Below are 20,907 nucleotides of genomic sequence, written 5' to 3' on the forward strand. Positions count from 1 at the left end.
AATTGAAATCACAAATGAATCAATAAGAAGACCTATCTTTACAAAAATATTGAATAAAATCACATCTTCATTTAATCCTCTTCAAAATAAATCAGATTGCACATACCTTAACCTTGATTTTTGAACCTTAAAAGGAATGAACCTGAAAAGAGGGGGGAAATAATGCCTTGCTATTGAATTCACCTCTCTCCAAAATGCTGTTCAAAGAAATTTGTTCTGCTAAAAGCTTCAGGTCTGCACCTCAAATTCACCTTCGAAGGATTGCTGATCTTTTAAGTTGCCCTTGAGAGGATCACGTTTGAGATTAAGAAGGTTAAATCTGCCTGATTTATTATATAATTTTTGCCTTCTTAAACCTGAAATTCGCCTTCTATCTGCTGGAGTTCGCTTCTGCAAGTCTGCTCCTTGAATTCACTTTAGGAAGAATGAATGAATGATTAATGATTTTGAGATTTACTTCCCTTTATAGGCGCTTCCACCCTTTCCTTCAAGAGGTCGACTTTGTTATATATAAAAAAAATCCATTAATTCACCCTCTTGAGCTGGCCGACTTTGTTAAAATTATATAAAAAAACTTTGGCGCCAAAGGGTAAATTTTTTGAATTTTAAATTTAAAAAGTTTTAGGTCAAGGCAAATTTGCTTAGTTGTTCAAAATGAGGTTTGATGAGCGATTTAGGAGAGGAATAAAGTATTTTGGAATCTAAGCTTGGCTTTTAGGTCCTCTCCCTATCTCAACCTAGCTCATCCATCCTTAAAGTGATGTCAATTTCAAAGTGTTTTGGCAAGAAATTAGGCTTATCTCAAAGATTTCGCTTTGGACCCTTTGGAAGGGTCAGGAGCAATTTTTGCTTTTTAGACTCAAATCTTCCACTTTCTCAATCTTCAGTTGCTTCGAAGGCATGACAATGTTTTAACTAAGGTTCCAAGACACAAAATTGGTCCAAATTTGAAGCAAGAGGGAGGATTCTATGAAAATTCACTCTGGAGTTTGGACCCTTTGGAAGGGTCAGGAGCGAATTTGCTCAATTTACCTCACATTTTCATCATTTCACAGCCTTGAACTTAACCTTTCAAACCTCCTCTCATCATGATCACACAACTAGCCTCCATCCTAGCTCAAAACAAGGTGAAAATAGGGAGTTCAAAGGATTTCGCTCTGGACCCTTTGGAAGGGTCAGGAGCGAAATTAATGATTAAGTCCCAATTCTATCATTTCCTTGCTCCAAATCACTGCTCAAGGCGAATACACATCAATCTTATCTCAACAATGCCTTACGAATCAAGATCCTGGTCTTCAAACAAGGAAAAAAGAAAGGTTTAAGAAATTTCGCTCTGGACCCTTTGGAAGGGTCAGGATCGAAATTCTTCCTTAGGCTTATTTTACACTTCCTTTTCCCTTAAATCACCTCAAACTTGACTTATCCAATCTCTTCTCACCATAATCAAGTCAATTTGCCATCAAAACAAGGTTGCCTTAGTGCACTAGGTGAAATTGGGAGCCCATCTAAGAATTTCGCTATGGACCCCTTGAGAGGGTCAAGAGCTTGGATGAATTTCGCTTTGGACCCTTTAGAAGGTCAAGAGCGAATTTTTCTTTTCTTGGCTCAATTCACACTCAACTTGCCTTGTACTCGTCCCTTTGACTTTTACCTCATCATACTCAAGCCAACTTGCTCTAAGGTGATGTTCTTTTCAACGTTTTTGGTGAGGAAATGAGCTATCTTAAGGATTTCGCTCTCGACCCTTTGGAAGGGTCAGGAGTGAAATTCATGTTTTAGGCTCAAATTGACTTCATTTCCAACCTTTCTCTATCAAAACAAGTGCCTTTCAAAAATGCATGGGACAAGGATTAGTTCATAGGTTTGGGCAAGGTAGAATGCCTTATGAAGAAAGTCGCTCTGGACCCTTTGGAAGGGTCAGGCACGAAATTGCTCTTCTTGGCTCAATCCTCAATCTTTTTCACTTGACTTTGTTCTAGACTTGATCTTTGATCCTTTTCCTTCCATAATCTTGCAAATTTGCCCAACCATTCAATGACTTAGGTGAAGAATTGGGTCTTTTGGGAATTTTTGCTCTGGACCCTTTGGAAGGGTCAGGTGCGAAATTTGCAATTATGCTTAATTTCTTGACCCTTTCATCACTTTGCTTTGTTGAACACATCAATTCTTTCTTGATCATGCCATAAAGACAAAGTTTTTATACAAATTAGGACCAGGAAGGGAGGTATTAGGAAATTGGGTTTTTAGGTCCTTCCTTCATCATAATCAAGTCCATTTGCCTTTTGATGACAAATTAGGTCTTCTCTAAGGATTTCGCTCTGGACCCTCTAGAAGGCTCGAGAACGAAATTGATGTTTTAACTCAATTTCTTCATCGTCTCTCGTTCCAAGTGCATTTATCCCCTTCAAAGATGCTATGGGAGCAAGGTTTGTGATGCAAATTAGGACTAGGAAAATAGATATGAGGAAATTCGCTCTGGACCCTTTGGAAGGGTCAGGAGCGAATTTCTCCTTTTGGCTCAAATTCCTTATAGTTACATCCATCCAGGCTTGCTCATGCTATCCTTCATGCCTACACTTTGATCACTTGCTTCATCACATCAACTCAAACCCAACAAAAGGCAAGACTCTGGCCTAACAACTCACAACCTTGACTCATCCTGACTCAAACTCCTCATGACCTCATTGCAAAATATACATTCTCCATCTTTCTAAGGCAAGATCATGCTAAAATTACATCAGAGTTCAGGGCAGAGAAAAAATGACTTCCCCCAAGCTTAGGTCAATTTTGACCTTAAAAAGAACCCTAGGCAAGCTCTATGGAGGAAACCCTAACTTACCTGAACTAGGCCACCACTAACTCACTCAAAACACCTAACAAGCAAAGAAAAGCTAGGCAAAGAGAAAACAAGACCTAAAAACAAGAGGGGGTCCCCATTTTGATGGGGCGATGTGTGAAATGGTCACAACATCTGGTGACACCACTAAAAATGTTCGCGAACATTTGAGAATCAATCCATCTTCCGAAACACACGGAGAATCTCCCTTAATAAATCAATAAGTTATAAAGCATTTACACAAAGAGATTTTCATATTGAGATAAAGTACTAAGTCCATGATTATCCATGTGTGTGCAATGCATTAATTCCCCTCAACAAGACAATCATGACCTCCAAGTTCCCTTGTGATTAGCTACGTAGTTTATCTGAACTTCATAAGCATCCTGGATAGAGCCTCGCTGCCAATCAGACGTCTATAGTCCTGATGAGGTTATCGCCGCAATCTCACGAACATTGCTCCATTGTCAGCCGAGCGTCCATAGCCCCGATGGAGTTACTCACATGTTCCCATTAGCCATTCATTTTCTTTTTTCAGATTTTCTTTTTTTCTTCTTTTCTCATTTTTTCTCTTTTTGATATTGCTTTCTTTGCTTTCCATATTCTGTCAATTCCTTTGGCTTGTAAGCGATGAAGCTTACTAGGGTTTGAGAATTGCGGTGGCGCTGAAGCCAAATTTTATATTTTTCACCAATCACAGCTTTGCCTGAAAACCATAATGACTCGGAGATTATTAGTGTGAAAAAATATAATAATCAAAGGATACTAGTATCTCATTACAATAAGCAAATCTTACTTCACTGTAAATACAGTTTGACTCAAGATTTCATTAAGAAAAATTTCTTTATGTTCCAGAGGACTTCATGATTAAACAAATGAGATGAACAATTCGGTAGAATGCCAGTGTGCTTCATGATACAACCACCTTTTCTCAATGGATACCCCTCAAAACAAGCAAGCCAACTAAACTAAGACACACAAAGCAAAAGCCACCTAAACTAAGACCCGGACAAAGACGAAAGGAAACCCAAAACACACCACACACCAAAACCAGGGCAAACCAAACTTGAAAAAAAAAACCTAGGCTAACTATATACAAAGGCAGACCTCTTAGAACTTTAGGGCTGGAAATAATGTTTGAGATACCTCCCATTGGCAGGCAATGGGACATCTTCCCCAGTTAAGGTCTTTAGCTTGAACGCCTTCTCCCCCAATATCTCGGAGATCTGGTAAGGGACCTTCCATAATTTGTCAAATTTGTCGTGCTCACCCTTCTTTTCGTGGGCCTTGTCCCAGTATAGGACAAGATCTGAGATTCTGAATGCTTTGATTCTTGCTTGTCTATCAAACCATCTTTTGACAACCCCTTGGTGCTTCGCAAAGTTCTCTAAGGCTTGATCTCTCTTTTCTTCTAAGTTCAAGAGTTGTGTCAATCGAGCTTGCACAGCATCTGTGTCTTCCATGTATTCCTAGATAAACCTTAATGTTAGGATACTTAGTTGCATCAGGAATACAGGGTCCTGACCCTAAACTAGAAAGTAGGGTGAAATCCCTAATGAGGCTTTGGTCCTGATCCGATCTGCCCAAAGAGAAAATCTTAGTTGAGTATGCCAGTCTCTCGGGCTTCTCTCCAGCAATTTCTTGATTACGATAAGAAGATTCTTATTTGTGGATTCGGCTAACCTATTACCCTGAGGATAATAATTTGATGAAAATTTAAGGGTTATACCATATTTAAAAGCCCAATTTGAAAATTTTAATGATGTAAAGGCAGGACCATTATCACAAACCAAAGCATATGGACAACCAAACCTTGTAATGATGTTTTCTTCAAGAAATTTGATCACGGCTTCAATAGTGCATACCTTAATAGCTTGAGCTTCCGACCACCTAGTACAATAGTCAATCGCAGTGATGATATACCTGTGTTGCGCCGAGGACGAGGGGTTAATTACACCAATAAAGTCCATTCCCCATTTTGCGAATGGTCTAGCTTCAATCACTGGGTTGAGTGGCATGGCAGGATTCCTTTCCCTAAAAGCAGCGACTTGGCATGTGTGACAGGTCTTGACATGATCATATGTATCCTTGAATAGTGTTGGCCAATAATATCCGGCTCTTAGAATTTGATGTGTTGTGGCAAGGAAGAGGCGATGTATACCCCCATAATGAAGAAGCTCCAATACCAATAGTGAAAAGAACTTTGATAAGTAAATAAGTTTATAGTTATTTCTTAAGAGAATCAAAGAACCAGATAAAATAAATTGGTTTAAGATTTAAACGACTAAAAGGTAACTTGACTATATAAAATATACAGCATTCTTAGTCAACTAAATACAACTAACGTGAATGATGTGATTTAGAAAAATGACTCACAGCTGATGTTCATACCTTCAACATAGTAGAACCATTTAGAGTATGAGTTGAACCATTTAGAGTGTAGTGTAATGTGCAAAAACTAATGCACATTTGCTGTAAGACCTTATCTTAAATCAGACAGCTTCAAGCATACTTGTTTTTGTACTTAATAAAAATAACGTGATCTCATTTTTTAGGCATATGGCATTGGTATCAAAGCTCTAGGTTCTAAAACTAAGGCCTCTAGAGTAAACAGAATATTCAAGGTTCTAAATCAGATCCCCTCAAGCATAACCATTTTTGTACTCAATAAAAAAAAATTCATCCCAAATTTGAGGTAGAGGACATTGGTATTAGAGCTCTAAGTTATAAACCTAAGGCCTCTAAAGTAAACAAGGATTCAATAGGTTTTTGCTATTCAAGGTTCTAAATCAGATCCCCTCAAGCATAACCATTTTTGTACTCAATAAAAAAAAATTCATCCCAAATTTGAGGCAGAGGACATTGGTATTAGAGCTCTAAGTTATAAACCTAAGGCCTCTAAAGTAAACAAGGATTCAATAGGTTTTTGCTCTTGCAAAAACCATAATGCAGACCAATTCAAGAGGGAATCTTCCAAGGTAAGATAGAGCCAATTTGGATCAATCCATGTCACCTCTACTTCCTCCTCCATCACATCCCCCTTTGCAAGATGCTTTACTTCAAAGGATGGCTAATACACTAAATGTCATCCATGATAGAATGGATGCACATGGGACAAGGTTGCTTGAGTTGCAAGATCAACAAAAAACTCCAAATCAACCTCCACTTGAACAAGTGAAAAAACATGTAGAAAATGATGATGACCTAAGAAAACAGCAAGTCTGATCCTTGTTAAGGATCTACAAAAGCAACCATCTCCTGAATTTACCAGCCAAGACTTAAGCAATACAATTAAGACTTGGCTAATAAATCTTAAGTACTTTAGTGCAGCCTCTTTTGGAGAACAAAATTACGAGGTTGGGAATATTCGGTTGATACACCTTAGTGTTTTGCAAGACTTTAAATTGGAAACATTAACTTGGGAATTGTTTGAACCAAAGAAGCAAAAGTCTGCAAAAAAACCTGATTAATCGCGATTTTTACTGAATCGCACCCAGCAACGATTAATTAGATGAAAAAATCGCGGATTTTGCTTGAAAATCGTTGACTGCCAGTCAACGATTATTTAGTGTATTAGTCGGCTAAAAATCACGTTAATATCGCGACTAAACGTGCATTTAAACCGGAAATCATCACACTGCAGTTTGCTACAAACCGCGACCCCCATAAAACCCTAAAAAAGCGCCAAAAATTCATATAAAAGTAGACCCAACATTTTTTCGCCATGACAGCACGCGAGCTTTGTTTGGGAGTGTGCAGATTATATCCATTTAAAATTGCAGAAAAAAAGCATTTAAATCCGACGAAAATGCTAAACAATTTGTTTGGCCTGCAGAGTTTCGACGGCTTAAGACTTTCGGGGGAAGCTTCGTCAGGTAGGGCACCCGAAGATGAGATTCTACGGTTAATCGAATTTTTTAAATTTACACTTTATGTTTTTATTTCAATAAAATTTTATATAAGTATCTTTATAATTTTTTAATAATAGAGTTTGTGATTTCATTTTATTTATGTTAAAATTTTATTAAAAAATTTTACATTTGTAATTTTGAAATTTAATATTCTTTTTTTATTTAAATGTTTTTCGATAAATTAAATTTAATATTTTAAAATATTAAATTTTTAAGAATTTCAACATATTTATTTTAATTTTAAATTATTAATTTATAAGATACAATAAATACAAATATTTATTAAATTTAAAAGTTCTTTTACTTTTTTAGTAATAGAGTTAATAATTTTATTTTATTTACATTAGTTTTATTTTTTTAAATTGTAATGTTTACAATATTAAATTTTAATATTACTTTTGATAAATTAGAATTTAATATTTTAATATATTTAAATTAATTTATAAACTATTAAAATATGAAATTTAACATAATCGAACTTAATTAAACTTAAGAAATATAATATATTTTTTTTAATATTAACAAATTTAATTATGTAAATTAAAATTTAAACTTATCAATATTTAATATTTATTATAAATTATTTAAATTATATTATTAAAAATTACTATATATAAATTTAAAGACATTTTGATAATTTATTTTTCTAATAATTAAACAAATTCAAATATTCAAAATTAAATTTAAGAAATATAGTATTGGTTTATTTAATATTAACAAATTTAATTATTTAATTTTTTTTAATTATGTTAAAATTTTATTTAAAAAATTCATTTTATTTATGTTAAAATTTTATTAAAAAATTTAACAATTGTAATATTGAAATTTAATATTCTTTTTTTATTTAAATGTTTTTCGATAAATTAAATTTAATATTTCAAAATATTAAATTTTTAAAAATTATAATTTACTATATATAAATTTAAAGACATTTTAATAATTTATTGTTCTAATAATTAAACAAATTCAAACATTCAAAATTAAATTTAAGAAATATAGTATTGGTTTATTTAATATTAACAAATTTAAATATTATTTTTTTTTAATTATTAATATTTAATTTTTTAATAATTTTTAATTATCCGATTTTTTCTCGATTTTTTCAAAAAATCTTATACTTTTGATTTGCCGATTTATTCCCCAAACGATTTTTGCTACTATGGTTTGAACAACTCTAGGAAAATTAGATCCCTATTGTTCACAAAGAGAAAAGAGATATGAGTTTCAATTGTTATAATAAAGCAACTATATGGTGGCCCAATATGAGTTCAAATTTATGAATCTCCTCAGATATGTGAACCTACGTTACTTGGGGATGCGTCCCCAAGCCTAAAACCCTTGTCCCTTCCCAGGGACACCTAGGGGATGTCCCCAAACCATCCCCAATTTGCAGAAAAACAAGGGAAACATCTCGTAACGTAGGGGACACCACAGACTAACGTTGGGGACATCCAACTGTCCTAGGGACGGCAAGGGATGTCTAGGACATCCCCCAACCATCCTAGGGACAGTCAGACATCCCCGACATCAGTCCGTGGGGTTTTTTTTTCAAAAAGATACTTTCAACTTGTTTTTAAAAAAGGCATTTTTTTAACACCCTAAAGGGAAATAGATGTCCCATTTTCTCTCATTTTAACATTTGTGTGTGAAGAAAAGAGAAGCAATAGCAGGATTTGAAGGGAGAATTTCTCTTTTGAGAAGAGATAGAAGGAGCCAATTGGAAACGAGATTCAATCTAGGGTAGTAGGGCTGCAAATCCTTCAAATAGGTAATTTTAATCCTTCCATTTTTTTCTTTTGCAATTTTTTTTCAAAGCTTGAAGCATGAAATATCTGAATTTTTTGCATTTTTTGCATTTTTTAAGTTTAAAGTTGCATTCAATCTCAAAACACTATGAGTAGCAGTGAGAGTGATAGTATTCGTGAGAATGAAGTGGAAGTAGTTGGTGGAAATGCATGTACAAGTGTTGAGGGTGGTAGAGGACAGCAACCAAATCCATTTAAGTGCCTTGCAAAAACCATGGAAAAATATGCAAAGGGCCCCAAGGAAAAACCTCTTCTCCAATTTGTTACACCTATGGATAAAAAGAAAAAAAACTTAGGAGGGAGTAGGGTGTGGAATTGTCACACCTACAAGACAGATTTTAGAGGCAGCTACACAAGGGTATGCTCTCAGTTTTGGGTGTTACAGGCTATGGAGTTAAAACTTGATGAGCACTAAATAAAATAAGAAGATAGAGTGCCATAGATTGCACGTGGAGGCACAAATGGGGGTTGAAGGTGTGGCAACGTCAACACCTTCTTTTGCAAGTGCACAATCATCTATATACCTATATCATCCACAATTGTACAAGTCAAGTTGGCACAAGAGGAAAGAGGAAGATGAGTGGTGGTGAGAAGCCAAGGTCAGCTGAAGCTATGTTTAATATGCAAACAAAATGCTAGAGAGTCTTCTATTGTCAATTTGCTCATGCCATCCCATTTCATGTGGATGGTTCCTCTTACTTCAAACAAATGGTCAAAGATGTCGCCTCTATTGGTCCCTCATTCATACACCCTAGAGATCATAAGCTACGCACTAGTCTCCTAAACAAAGAGTATTCCAAAGTTAATGTGCTAATGGAGGATATGAGGCAAACTTGGATGAGGACAAGTTGCTCTATTGTGATGGATAGGTGGACTAATATTACACATCGGTCACCCTCAATATCATATAGCCATATGCCCTGTTGGTTCTTATTTTCTCGAAGCCATGGATTGTTCAGGGAAGTGTAAGGATGCAAACTTCCAGTTTACCATTCTGAGAGATACCATAAAGGAGGTTGGGCCCTCAAATGTTGTACAAGTGATCACCGATTCAGCACATGTATGCAAATCAGTTAGTTTGATGGTAGAGTGTGCTTACAAGCACATCTTTTGGACCTCATGGTGCGTTTAACTTTATGCATTGAACAATGCATTGAAAGGGCACAAGAAAAATAGATTGGGTGAAGCATGTGGTGGCATCTTGGATGATGTTAGTTACTTGGAGGAACAATTGAAGAACCTGCTTGCAGCTCCAATAACTAAGATTGAATCAAAGACATCCAGATTCGTTGAATTTGCAAATAGGGAAAAGGATAAGGGAAACAAGATTCTAGAAGATAGTTTGTTATGATCCTATGTGGCATCAATTTTTCCTATTGTAGGAATTTCCTCGTATTTTGTGCCAAATAGATGTCATATTCCCTGTTGGTGTAATTAATTATTCATGTTGGATATTATTACACCTTACTTAAGTTTACTTAGGTACATGCATATCATAGTAGTTTGGGTATGAGACACTTGGGTGTTTGTGCCACATTGGGATAGTGTGTGTAGGAGAATTTCCACCTTTTGTGGTCTTATCTTGTTGTTACATTCCACCTTCGGTGGGTGATTCACCTCATGTGGAATATTTTATTTTTTCTCCTACCTACCACACCTATTTCCTACCTACCCTTGTTTCTTATTGAGCCACATGTCATGTTTGTGTGCTCACATATCCATATAGCCTTGCCTATATAAGGAGGCTCATATTCATTGTATGTAACACTTGATGATCCAGTTGATCAGTATTTTCATCTTGATAAAATACAGTTTATTCCTATCATACATTTTGTTCTCTCTTATTTGTGCTTTCCATTGCCTCTAGATCTTGGTAAAATCTCACATTCCCATTGGCTAATATTAAATAATTTGCTATAAGTTAGGTATTTTGTTGTATCAAACCCTAATTAGGGTTTAGGTGGCAAAATCTTGGCCCTTGATTCTAATTCAATCTTGGCCATTCATTGTAATTGAGAGCTCTATATAAGCTCAACTCATTTCATTTGTAAAGGATCAATTAGAAGAGTTTTGAAGAATTGTTGCTCGATGTTGCAGAAGTCAATAAAATCATTGAAGTGTTGGTGACATATTAAGTTTTGGAGCATTTGCTTGTTTCTTCATCCCTTTTATGAGAGACATTAATATTGAAAAGACGAAAAAAAATAGAACAGAATTTGCTTAAGTATTTTAGATGAGTGAAAGATGCATGTGCATGATTGATAGTGAAGCTCATTATTCATACTTCTAGTACTCTATCGATGGTGAAGTATCTTGCGTAGTCGACTGAACTCACCTTAGCCAAAGCTTAACTTCGATTACTATTCCATCATTGATATGCTTCATCTTGAAGGTGTCTATGTTTGTGGTAGTGATTTGAAAATCACCAAGCTATTCTTAGAAAATTACACTAGCGTTGTGGAGATGTTCATAGCATGTCAAAGCAAAGCTTAGTTGAGCTCACTTGAGATTGTCCATTGTTTTGCATTCCTAGTTTCAGCATAGCATTCCTAAACCTTGCTCCTTCTTCACTTTTTTTAATCAAAGATTGTTAGTTCTAGGAAAGAGCGATATTGCAACATCATTACAAGAACGTCATTCCATAGAACTTGAATTGAATTGAAATCGAGGAACAACTACGTAAGTCCCCTCATTGGTACAACAAGAAACATCAAACCATTGAAGCTATCCAACAAGTCAAGACCTGACATCAAGAACCTTGGAGTCGTCTCGAGTGATCCTTTTTGCTAATCTTCAGCATTTGAGAAGTCTTTGTTCAAGAGAGGATAGAGTATTCAATACTTTATTCTGTGTTCAATTGTGCATAAAAACACCATCAACAATATTGTGTCCCCATCTTGCCGCCCATTGAAATCACCAAATGAAGAAAACTTACAAAAACCCCAAAGACACATCCCCAAGGTACACTGCTTACCAAACAAGTGTCAATGCTTATTCACTAAAATCAAATAAATGCTATGTCACAGAGACACCAAAATCCTTGACAACTTTTGGCATTGGAATGCAACTTGTTTATAGTGAGGCTATAGATATGATCAATAAACTAAATGCATTGAGAAAGTTCAACCTACACTCACTTGGACTGAACAATGGATGTAATTGATGTTATGATCTAAATACAAGCATTGTTGAAGTATAGTGATGAAAATGTAAGAGTTGGCTTGCTCCAAAAACCTCATTTTTTCTCAGTTCTATCAAGCAATTAGTGATGAAATGGGGTTCTATTACATGTTAGGTGCACCATAAAACTGAATTCATAAAATAGATATTTTGAAAAGAGAAGAAATAAGTGCAATATTAATCAACAAATGTCACGAATCATGTTAAACCCTTGCATAGTGTGCATTAAATATGATTATTTCTAAATTCAGGTTTATGAAAATGAAAAACTATTAAGAGAACAAATGAAATTTGCTTAATATTTTAAAGACAATAATAAGTCTAGAAATCATATATTCCAGAGAAAAAAATAAAGGAAGCAACTCCAAATGCCCTAGAAACCATTTCTTGAGCAACTATTCATTCTACTGAAATTCGTTGTTGGTAATGCAGCTTAATCCTCAAAACACACTACTGAAATTAGCTTGATTTTTAACTTGCATAAATTTTATATGAGCTCTATTCTAATCATTAGATATGTATTACATGTGTTCTACTTTTTCATAACATTTGAATATCAAAAGATACATACACTTCAAAACAGATCACACATAATATCATAATAAAATCCATCTTAAATCGATGGACTCTTTATGCTACCACTGACAATAAAAAGAGCAGTAAAGCTCATGACCAGTTTGCCCACCATTGCTTGGATGCTTAATACAATGTAATACATATAAATACCTTTGAACCAAGATAAATACCTTCCTAAATTGTTGTGCAGGGAACTCTTCAAGAGTTTGATCAGTAGATGACAGAATCATAGAATTTGAAGGCAAAAAACAAGGCTTCAAAGTGTTAGGCTTCTGAAGCCGAGCCGCAATAATTACAGAAACCAGTGCAATCCCTCCCACTAATGATGCATATAGGGCTTTCCATAATGACAAGGTAATCTGAACGACGAACAACTGATGCTTCAGTAATCTGAAAATATAGGAATTTATTTTAATGTTTTTCCACTAGAAATGCCAGTAAACAACTTGCATGGTGTCTACCAACTATGAGATTGTTCAAAAAGCTCTCTGATTGTTTGTTGCTAAAGTTGCCTATGACTAAAATGCGAGGGAAAAGTTTTACCCAAACATAAAATAAGCACCTTACTCATAACAAGCCTGCGGGGCTCTAAAACAATCTTGGTCTGGAGCTGCTTCCCAGGGCAAGTACTTGGATCTTCGTAATACATATCAAGCACATTTGCCAAATCCACCTGAGAATTACAAAGAATACTGATTTGTCATGTCAAATGATAATATTCTAATCGAACATTCACAACATTTGATTGGAAAGGATGAAAATAATATAAAAGAATGGGACAAGCAATTAGTATAGGAGTACAAGCATTCAAGAAATTTCAATGTTGAAAAGTTTAAGAAGACTGTGCCCCATAGATCATGTAGCCAAGTAGAGTATTAAATTACCTAAGGAATAAACACATAATAACTTGAAAATTGAAACCGATATTAGGAGATTCTTCTCAATTTTAGATTAGAGTTATTTTAGTTTACTGTGCTGGTTTGAGGCGACCGGCCTGGTTTTGTGTTTTGGTCCTATTAAATTCTATCATTTTCCATCCCATCTTCTGACTTCAATTGGGAGGAACCTTTGTCAAAATTAATATGCAATCGCTCTTTTATGGTTATAAAGAAAGAGCCAAAGACTGGGAAAAGGGGTGTGAAAAGCATTGCATCAAAAGATAGGCAGAATGGAGGAGAAGTGTATTAACACTCAAACAAACATTTATCAGAGTCATTGTGCAATTTATACCAATCCAACAGACCCTGCATAGACTTTCAAGCAAGTATTACAAGAGGACTCTATAATTTGTGCTAAAGGAGCTTGATTTGTCTACAAAACCGATAATGGAGAATGTTTAGGACATGGATTCATACAAGGAGCAGAAGAAATTGGCTAGTATCCTCCATTTGCTAAGAGGATTGTTTGTGTTGTCTCCTAATGAAGAAATGGTAAATATAATCAAGGAAGAATGTAGACTAGCAAATGAGGGGATTTTCTTTGTACATTTGTTGCCTTCTTATCATCTTTTTGATGATTGGGTGGGTTCCATTTTGGGAAAGAAATTGAATAGCTATGTCTCCTTTTGCTCTATGATTGAGAAAGGTGTGATTTTGGGTTTTTTCAAAAATTCAAAGATGCGAGACTATCAGTTTGCTATTCTAGAATATGGGCTGTTATATTTTTGGAGCTCTTCATGGGACCTAGACGAGGGTGCTGATAAAATAGTTTTACATGCTTCTCCTAGATGGATAAGAAATGTTCTTCCTCAATTGTGGTATTTGCTTATTCGTGCCTAAAATTATCAAAGGAAGTTGTAAGGATTTAAGAAACTCAAATAACACTCCCTCCTCAACTGTGGTATTTGCTTATATGTGCCTCGGTAAGGTTTTACTATTTGTTTAATTGTTTGGATCTTTTCCTGAAACCCTAATCTTTCATTTGACAAATGAATCTCTCGAGTCTCATATTGTTGGTTGAGAAGATTACATTCTTGTTTATTTGCAAACAAGACAAACATGTACATAACAGTTGTCTTGTGATTATTAAACGGCTGAGTCCTACCACTCAACAACTGTCAATTGAGGAAAATAAAATGGAGGAAGCTGTGTCTACTTCCACTTCTAAATTACCTTGTTCTTCTCCTATGACTTCTGATGATATTCTTAGGAAAGAAAAGGTGGAGAAAGTTGAATCTTCTTCCATTAGTTAAAAAACGACTTATCCTCTACTTGTTGAAGCTTAACCTATGCCCATTGGGTTTGATTAAAGTTAATTCATAAATCATATCCTATCATTCTAGTGATTTTGCATCATTTGTTGAGTATGAAATGACTTTAACAAGGAGAGTGCAAAATGTATTAAACCTCCATCTTTTGTTCCTTCCGTTTCTTCAACTAAGTATGGGCCTATGAAGGTTGAAGTTGCTTCTATTGTTAACAACATAGTTGTTGATAATGGATCCAAATTAGACAAAAAAAACATTCAGTCCCTATAGTATAGCCTTTGTCTTTTGTCGAGCCCTCAAAATTGAATCAAGGTTCTAAAGTCCCATAAGTATCTGGCTATGTAAGCATTCTAGTGCTTAACAAGGGTGGTGCCAAGAGATTAAGAACTGGAGCTTCCTTAAATAAAAAGAATATGTTGCCAAATCAAGATGTTGGTGGAGCTAAGTGAAAATTGTGTGAATGTTGCTGTTTTGGAGGATGTTGATGGCAATAACCCAAAAGGTGGAGAGGGTGAAAGAAGACTAAGAAAAGGAAGTCTCATGATATGGTGCAAATATATGGAAAGTCCCCCAGGACCCTTAACTCTAAGTAGCTACAAAGATTGCATATTGGAATCTTAGAGGGCTTGACACAAATGATTGGAAGTTGATAGAATGTTTTGCAGATATAGAGAATTGTTAAGACTTTTTGTTTCTTTGAGAGGTTAAATGTGTTGGGTTCGCTCTAGATATTGCTTTCAAATTTAACTACCAGTTTCTTTGTCTTACTTCACCAATCATTGCCATGTTTTTGCTCGCCAGTAAATGGAACGATTTCATCATTAACTCTAGATGCTTTCTTTGTCATAGAGTGATTTAGGTTGTTATCTTTAAGCAAGGTGTTTTTGGGGTAGCTTTTATTTATGCTTCTAATGATTATGATAGATCTAAGCTTTGGAACCAAATAAGTTCACATTTTAAAAAATCCCTTTGATTTGGTAGGGAGTGGACTTCAAAGTGGTAGAGGAAAAAAATAGTAAGTTATGGAGATTCATATTTGCGTAAAAAAGCAATGAACAATTTCTAGTGCAAAATGGCAAGACTAATGGATGTTGTTGATCCCTAATGGAAAGAAAAGTTCGATAATAGAGCCAAAGGTATAGAGCCATGAGAAGGAAAAGGGAGATGCATCAAAGATTGGTTCGAGTAGAGAATAATCTTCCAAATGACCCTAGCTCTGGTGTTCCAAAAGAACTAGTTAAATGAAAACATGAATTTAAATCCATCAAAATTTTGTTGCTCAAGGTGCTGAATATTTCCTCAAAACATTGTAAGCTAGTCATGTTTGAGAAAGACAATGAAATTGACACTATAGGATGTCTTTCTTCTGTTCCAAGTGAAACTAGAAAAAGATTTTTTCAATTCTACGAAGGCCTTTTTATATTAAATGGCTCATTTGGATAGGTAATTAAGAACAAAGAGTATTGTGTTAAGGTTTTTACTAGGAATCTCCTTGTGCCTAATACTTAAAATCTTGAGAAGGTCATCAAAATTGGAAAATAAGTAATGCTAAAGAAGACAAATCTAGTAAGTATAATGGCTTTTCTTCTATATTTTTTAGATAAAAAAGGATATTAATAATGATGAGTTGTGGGTTGTATATGGGGAACCTATTCAAGTAAGCTCCTTGGCGAAGCATATTAAAAGGGGGCTCATTAAGTTGATTCTAAACAAGGTGATTGAACTCGAGTGAAAGATATGTGGCCTATTACTTTATTGATTGTATCTCACTATATTCTAGCTAAGGCGCTTGATAATAGGTTGAGTAATATTGTCAGTATGACTTAAATTGGTTTTGTTAGAAGGTAGGTTGTCATAATTTAAGTGTTATGTGTGTGTGTGTGTGTGCATGCGTGCATGTGTGCGTGCATGTGTGTGTGCGTGTGTGCGTGTGTGTGTGCATGTGGGTGGGTGCGCGTGTGGGTGCGTGTGCGTGTGTGTGTGCATGTGCGTGTGCGTGTGCGTGTGTGTTCTTGTTCTTGTGCGTGTGCGTGTCGGTGTGTGTGTGCATGTGCGTGTGCGTGTGCATGTGCGTGTGCGTGTGCGTGTGCGTGTGTGTTCTTGTTCTTGTGCGTGTGCGTGTCGGTGTGTGTGGGTGTGTGCGTGGGTGTGTGTGTGCGTGTGTGTGTGTGCGTGTGTGTGCGTGTGTGTGTGCGTGTGCATGTGCGTGTGCGTGTGCGTGTGTGGGTGTGCATGTGTGGGTGTGTGTGTGTGTGTGGGTGCATTTGTGTGTGTGTGTATGTATATGTATAGAGAGAGAGAGAGAGAGAGAGATTTCTGATTTCATTGTTCAATATTTTCATTACAACAAAAGCATAAATGAAATTGTAATAATTAGCCTACATATCTCTCAACTGTATGCTCTTTGTGTGTGTGTGTGTGTGCATGTGCGTGTGTGTGCGCGCATGCGTGTATGTATATGTGTATGTGTATGTGTATGTATATGTATATGCATATGTATGTGTATATGTATATGTATATGTATATATATCAGAGAAACAGGACTCGCCTGGACTCGCCCAGACTCGGCGAGTCCGAGTACGAGTCAGGCCTGGCGAGTCCCAGGGGCTCGGACTCGGACTCGTCCGAGTCAGGCAAGTAAAATCGCCAGACTCGCCAAGTTGGCGAGTTTGGCCCAAACTTGCCAAACTCGGCGAGTCCCGAGCCTCGAACTCGGCCGGCGTAAGGCAAATGAAAAACACAAAAAAAAAATATAATGCAAACTTTTTTGAAGTCCGTTTTTTTATGTTAATTGTCTTCTAGCCCTAAAAGTGACTTTCATTTCATTCACTTGCAAAAAAAGGAAGAGTAAAGTGAGTTGGGAAGAAAAACAAGGGTGCATAGAAGAAAAACCAGCAAAGAGGAAGCTCAAGTTTTCTTCAATTTGTCACATTGGAGCTGCATTGTGTTTCGATTTGGTGCATCAAGAGTTGGATAGGAAGACTTTGCAACTCGTTTGAAGCTTGTTGTAAGAGGTATGGTTGTTTTTTTGAAGATTAGTTTGTTTCTTGTATGCAAAAATTCCATTTTGTATCCATTTATTTTGAAAGTTTTACATCTTCTTTCAAAATCTTTTGTATGTGTGTATGTAGCATGTAGTATATAGTTGTAGTGTTGTACTATGTAGGGTTTGTAAATTTCTTTTTTTTTAAAGTAGGGTTTGACAAACCCTACTTTAGTTTTTTTGAATGTATGTAATATGTATTAATTTTATTTTGTATTTGTAATGTTTTATTGCAGCAAACTTCACTTTATCATTTCAATTTGCCTCAACTTCAAGTTTCACAAAACTATCCTAAAATGTCTACTTCAACTTCTAGACCCCCCATTAGAAAGGACCCTGCTTGGAAATATCATGAGGATTTTCCAGGGCAAGGGAAGGGGCAAACAAAATGTATGTTTTGCAAAACAATATTCCATGGAGGTATATATAGGCTGAAATACCATATTGCTGGTGTGTGTGGACATGATGCCGAACCATGCCTAAAAGCAGTCCCTGAGGCTGTACGTGATTGTTATGTAATGGTTGAGGAGATTGAAAGAAAAAAGAAACAAAAGGAAGATTAAGCGGCCATTGAGAGAGAGACAGTTTTAGGAAGAGGGACACAGTTAGGTTGTGTTGGAGGCCCTTCTTCCTTACCTCCATATAGTCCCACTCAGTTTGCTATTGCTGGTGCTTCCATTTCTGCTTCTGCTTCTATAAGTGGCAGTGCCACCGCCACTTCTCATGCTCCTACCGCTAGTAGTTGTAGTGGGAATGTTACCATTGGACCTAGGATTTTTAAATCTAGGCTGGATTCCTTCTTTGTGCCTCGCACTACTCCTGGGACCCAACCGTCGCTTGAGGGCATGGGTTGGAACACAGAGGTCCATGATGCTGCTAAAATGGGAGTTGGCAGGTTTTGGAGCTACAGCTGTATTCCATTCTTTGTAGCCAGGTGAATGTTTACTAACTTTTATGTTTGATAACTTTGATTGTTTTAATTTTTATACTTATCTCATTGAATTTTTATACTTATCTCATTGAGTTTCTTTGCGACAGGTCTCCTTATTGGCAACAAATGGTTGATGCCATTACCATATGCGGGGCGGGGTTCAAAGCCCCTAGTGAGAGTGATTTGAGGGGACCCATTTAGTCTCAAATGGTGGATGATGTGAAAAAGGATTTAGATGAACAACACCACATATGGAGCACTAAAGGTTGCACCATCATGACTGATGGTTGGACGGATAGGAGAAATAGAACTCTCCTTAATTTTCTTGTTTCTTCCGCAGGTGATTGATTAATTTTAATTTCATATAGTCTTTAATTTTTTTTTTTTATCTAATGGTTTATTGAATGATCATTGACCTAGCTTTATTTTTTTATTTCAGGGGGCACCGTTTTCATCAAGTCCATTGATGCCTCCACCCATTGCAAGAATGCCACCAACCTATGTGAGCAGATAGAGGAGGTGATTGAAGATGTGGGTGAGGAGAACGTGGTACAAGTGGTAACCGACAATGCAGCAAATTATGTTGTTGCGGATAAACTTTTGATTACAAACTAATTTTGTTTGCAAATTAATTACTATCTTGTAGTTTGTACCTCCATTAATTACAATTTACAATGCAACAAAATATGTTGCTGCAGGTAGACTATTGATGGAGAGGCACCCATCTATAGTTTGGACTCCATGTGCTGCTCATTGCATTGACCTCATGTTGGAGGATATTGGAAAAATCCCATGGGTCAAGAGATGTGTAGAAAGGGCAAGAAATGTCTGCAAATTTGTACATAATCATTCATGGGTGTTGGCTCTTTTGAGACAATACACAGAGCAGAAGGAGTTAGCTCGTCCAGGAATCACAAGATTTGCCACAAACTTCCTCACATTGCAGTCCATGCTTAGGTCTAAGTTTGCCTTGAGACGTATGATTGTTGGTGAGGAGTGGTCTTCTTCATCCTCTGCTACCACCCCTGCAGGGATAGAGATGGCAGACTGCATTTTTTATGAGCAAGGCTTTTGGGTCCCTTATGATGAGATAGTGAAGGTAATTTTTTTATAAATTCTACAATTTAACTTCATGTTTTATAACTCATTATATGTATTCTCTTATTTGCTCATTTTTCTAAATTACACAATATTTTCAATTTTGCAGTTTGTTAAGCCCTTGGTGGTTTTGTTGTGAGTTGCGGATGGAGATAAGCCCGCAATGGGCTATATATATGAGGGCATGGATAGGGCGAAGGAGGCCATCAGATTCGTCTATCGAGTAGATGAGAGCAAGTATGGTCCCATTTGGGAGATCATTGATAGGAGATGGCATCATCAGCTTCATAGGCCCATCCATGCGGCAGCCTATTATCTGAATCCGGCATTCCATTTTATCCCTTCTTTCAAGGCTGATGTGGGGGTCCTTAATGGGCTATATGCAATCATGGAGAAGATGGGACCTGCTGGTACTTCTCAAATAAACCTTTTTCGAGAGCTACAGATGTTCTCAGATGCACAAGGGGAGACCTTCTCTCGTCCTGTCGCCAAAGATGGTAGGGCAACTATGATGCCAGATATGAGTGAGACTGATTTTATTTATTTTTCTCATTTCAAACTCAGATCATTGGTGGAACTTTTTTGGCCCAGAGACACCAAATATTCAAAAGTTGGCCATTCGCATCTTGAGCCAACCATGCAGCGCATCAAGTTGTGAGCGCAATTGGAGTATGTTTGAGCACATACACTCCAAGAGGCGCAATAGATTATCTGTGGAGAAGATGAATGATCTCGTCTTTGTTCACTACAACCTCCGCCTGAGAATGAGAAAGAATGCAAAAGTTGACATGTCTCCTATCATTCTAGATGAGGTTGATCTTGAAGCAGAGTGGGCCAATGAGAATCAGACAGCTCCTGGGACTCCTACAGCTGTATTTAGTGATGATGACATTGATTGGATTGACCAGGTAGATATAGAGGCTGAGGCTGTAGCCATGGCAGAGGAGGAGCTGAGAGCACGAGCAGAGACAGGAAATATTGAGACTCAGAGTGACACAGTTGTTCTTGATGTTGGCGAGCATGACACAGCTATTCCTGATGTTGGTGAGCATGGCATGGTGTCACGGGGAGCGACTATGGCTGCTGAATCATCCAAGACCTACTTTAAACGCCTTCGCAGGGGGCCAGGGCGAGAGGGTGCAGTTGCACGGCCCTCTGAGCCAGAGGCTTGTACACTTGTAGTTGTATTTAGTATTTACTATTTACCTTTGGTATTTGTATGAAACATTTGATGATGATCACATGATGACATGGATTTTTTATTCCATGAGTTTTGTAATATTGTATACATTTGACAATATTTATATATCTATGTTTGTTA

At 36.5% G+C, this 20,907-nt stretch overlaps 1 protein-coding gene across 4 annotated transcripts in view; it reads right to left on the minus strand.

Annotated features, from left to right (window-relative positions):
- LOC131049261 (uncharacterized) overlaps positions 1–20,907 on the minus strand; it is a 103,949-nt gene that overhangs the window by 40,430 nt on the left and 42,612 nt on the right. For all 4 annotated transcript variants that reach the window (XM_057983304.1, XM_057983305.2, XM_057983303.2 and 1 more), the window contains exons 4-5: positions 12,871–12,981; positions 12,479–12,667 (exon numbers count right to left, since the gene is read on the minus strand). In XM_057983304.1, coding sequence (XP_057839287.1) covers positions 12,479–12,667; positions 12,871–12,981 — 300 coding nt within the window. The remainder of the gene's footprint in view (positions 1–12,478; positions 12,668–12,870; positions 12,982–20,907) is intronic.

Source organism: Cryptomeria japonica, chromosome 7 (assembly GCF_030272615.1).
Source record: "Cryptomeria japonica chromosome 7, Sugi_1.0, whole genome shotgun sequence".
NCBI lineage: Eukaryota > Viridiplantae > Streptophyta > Pinopsida > Cupressales > Cupressaceae > Cryptomeria > Cryptomeria japonica.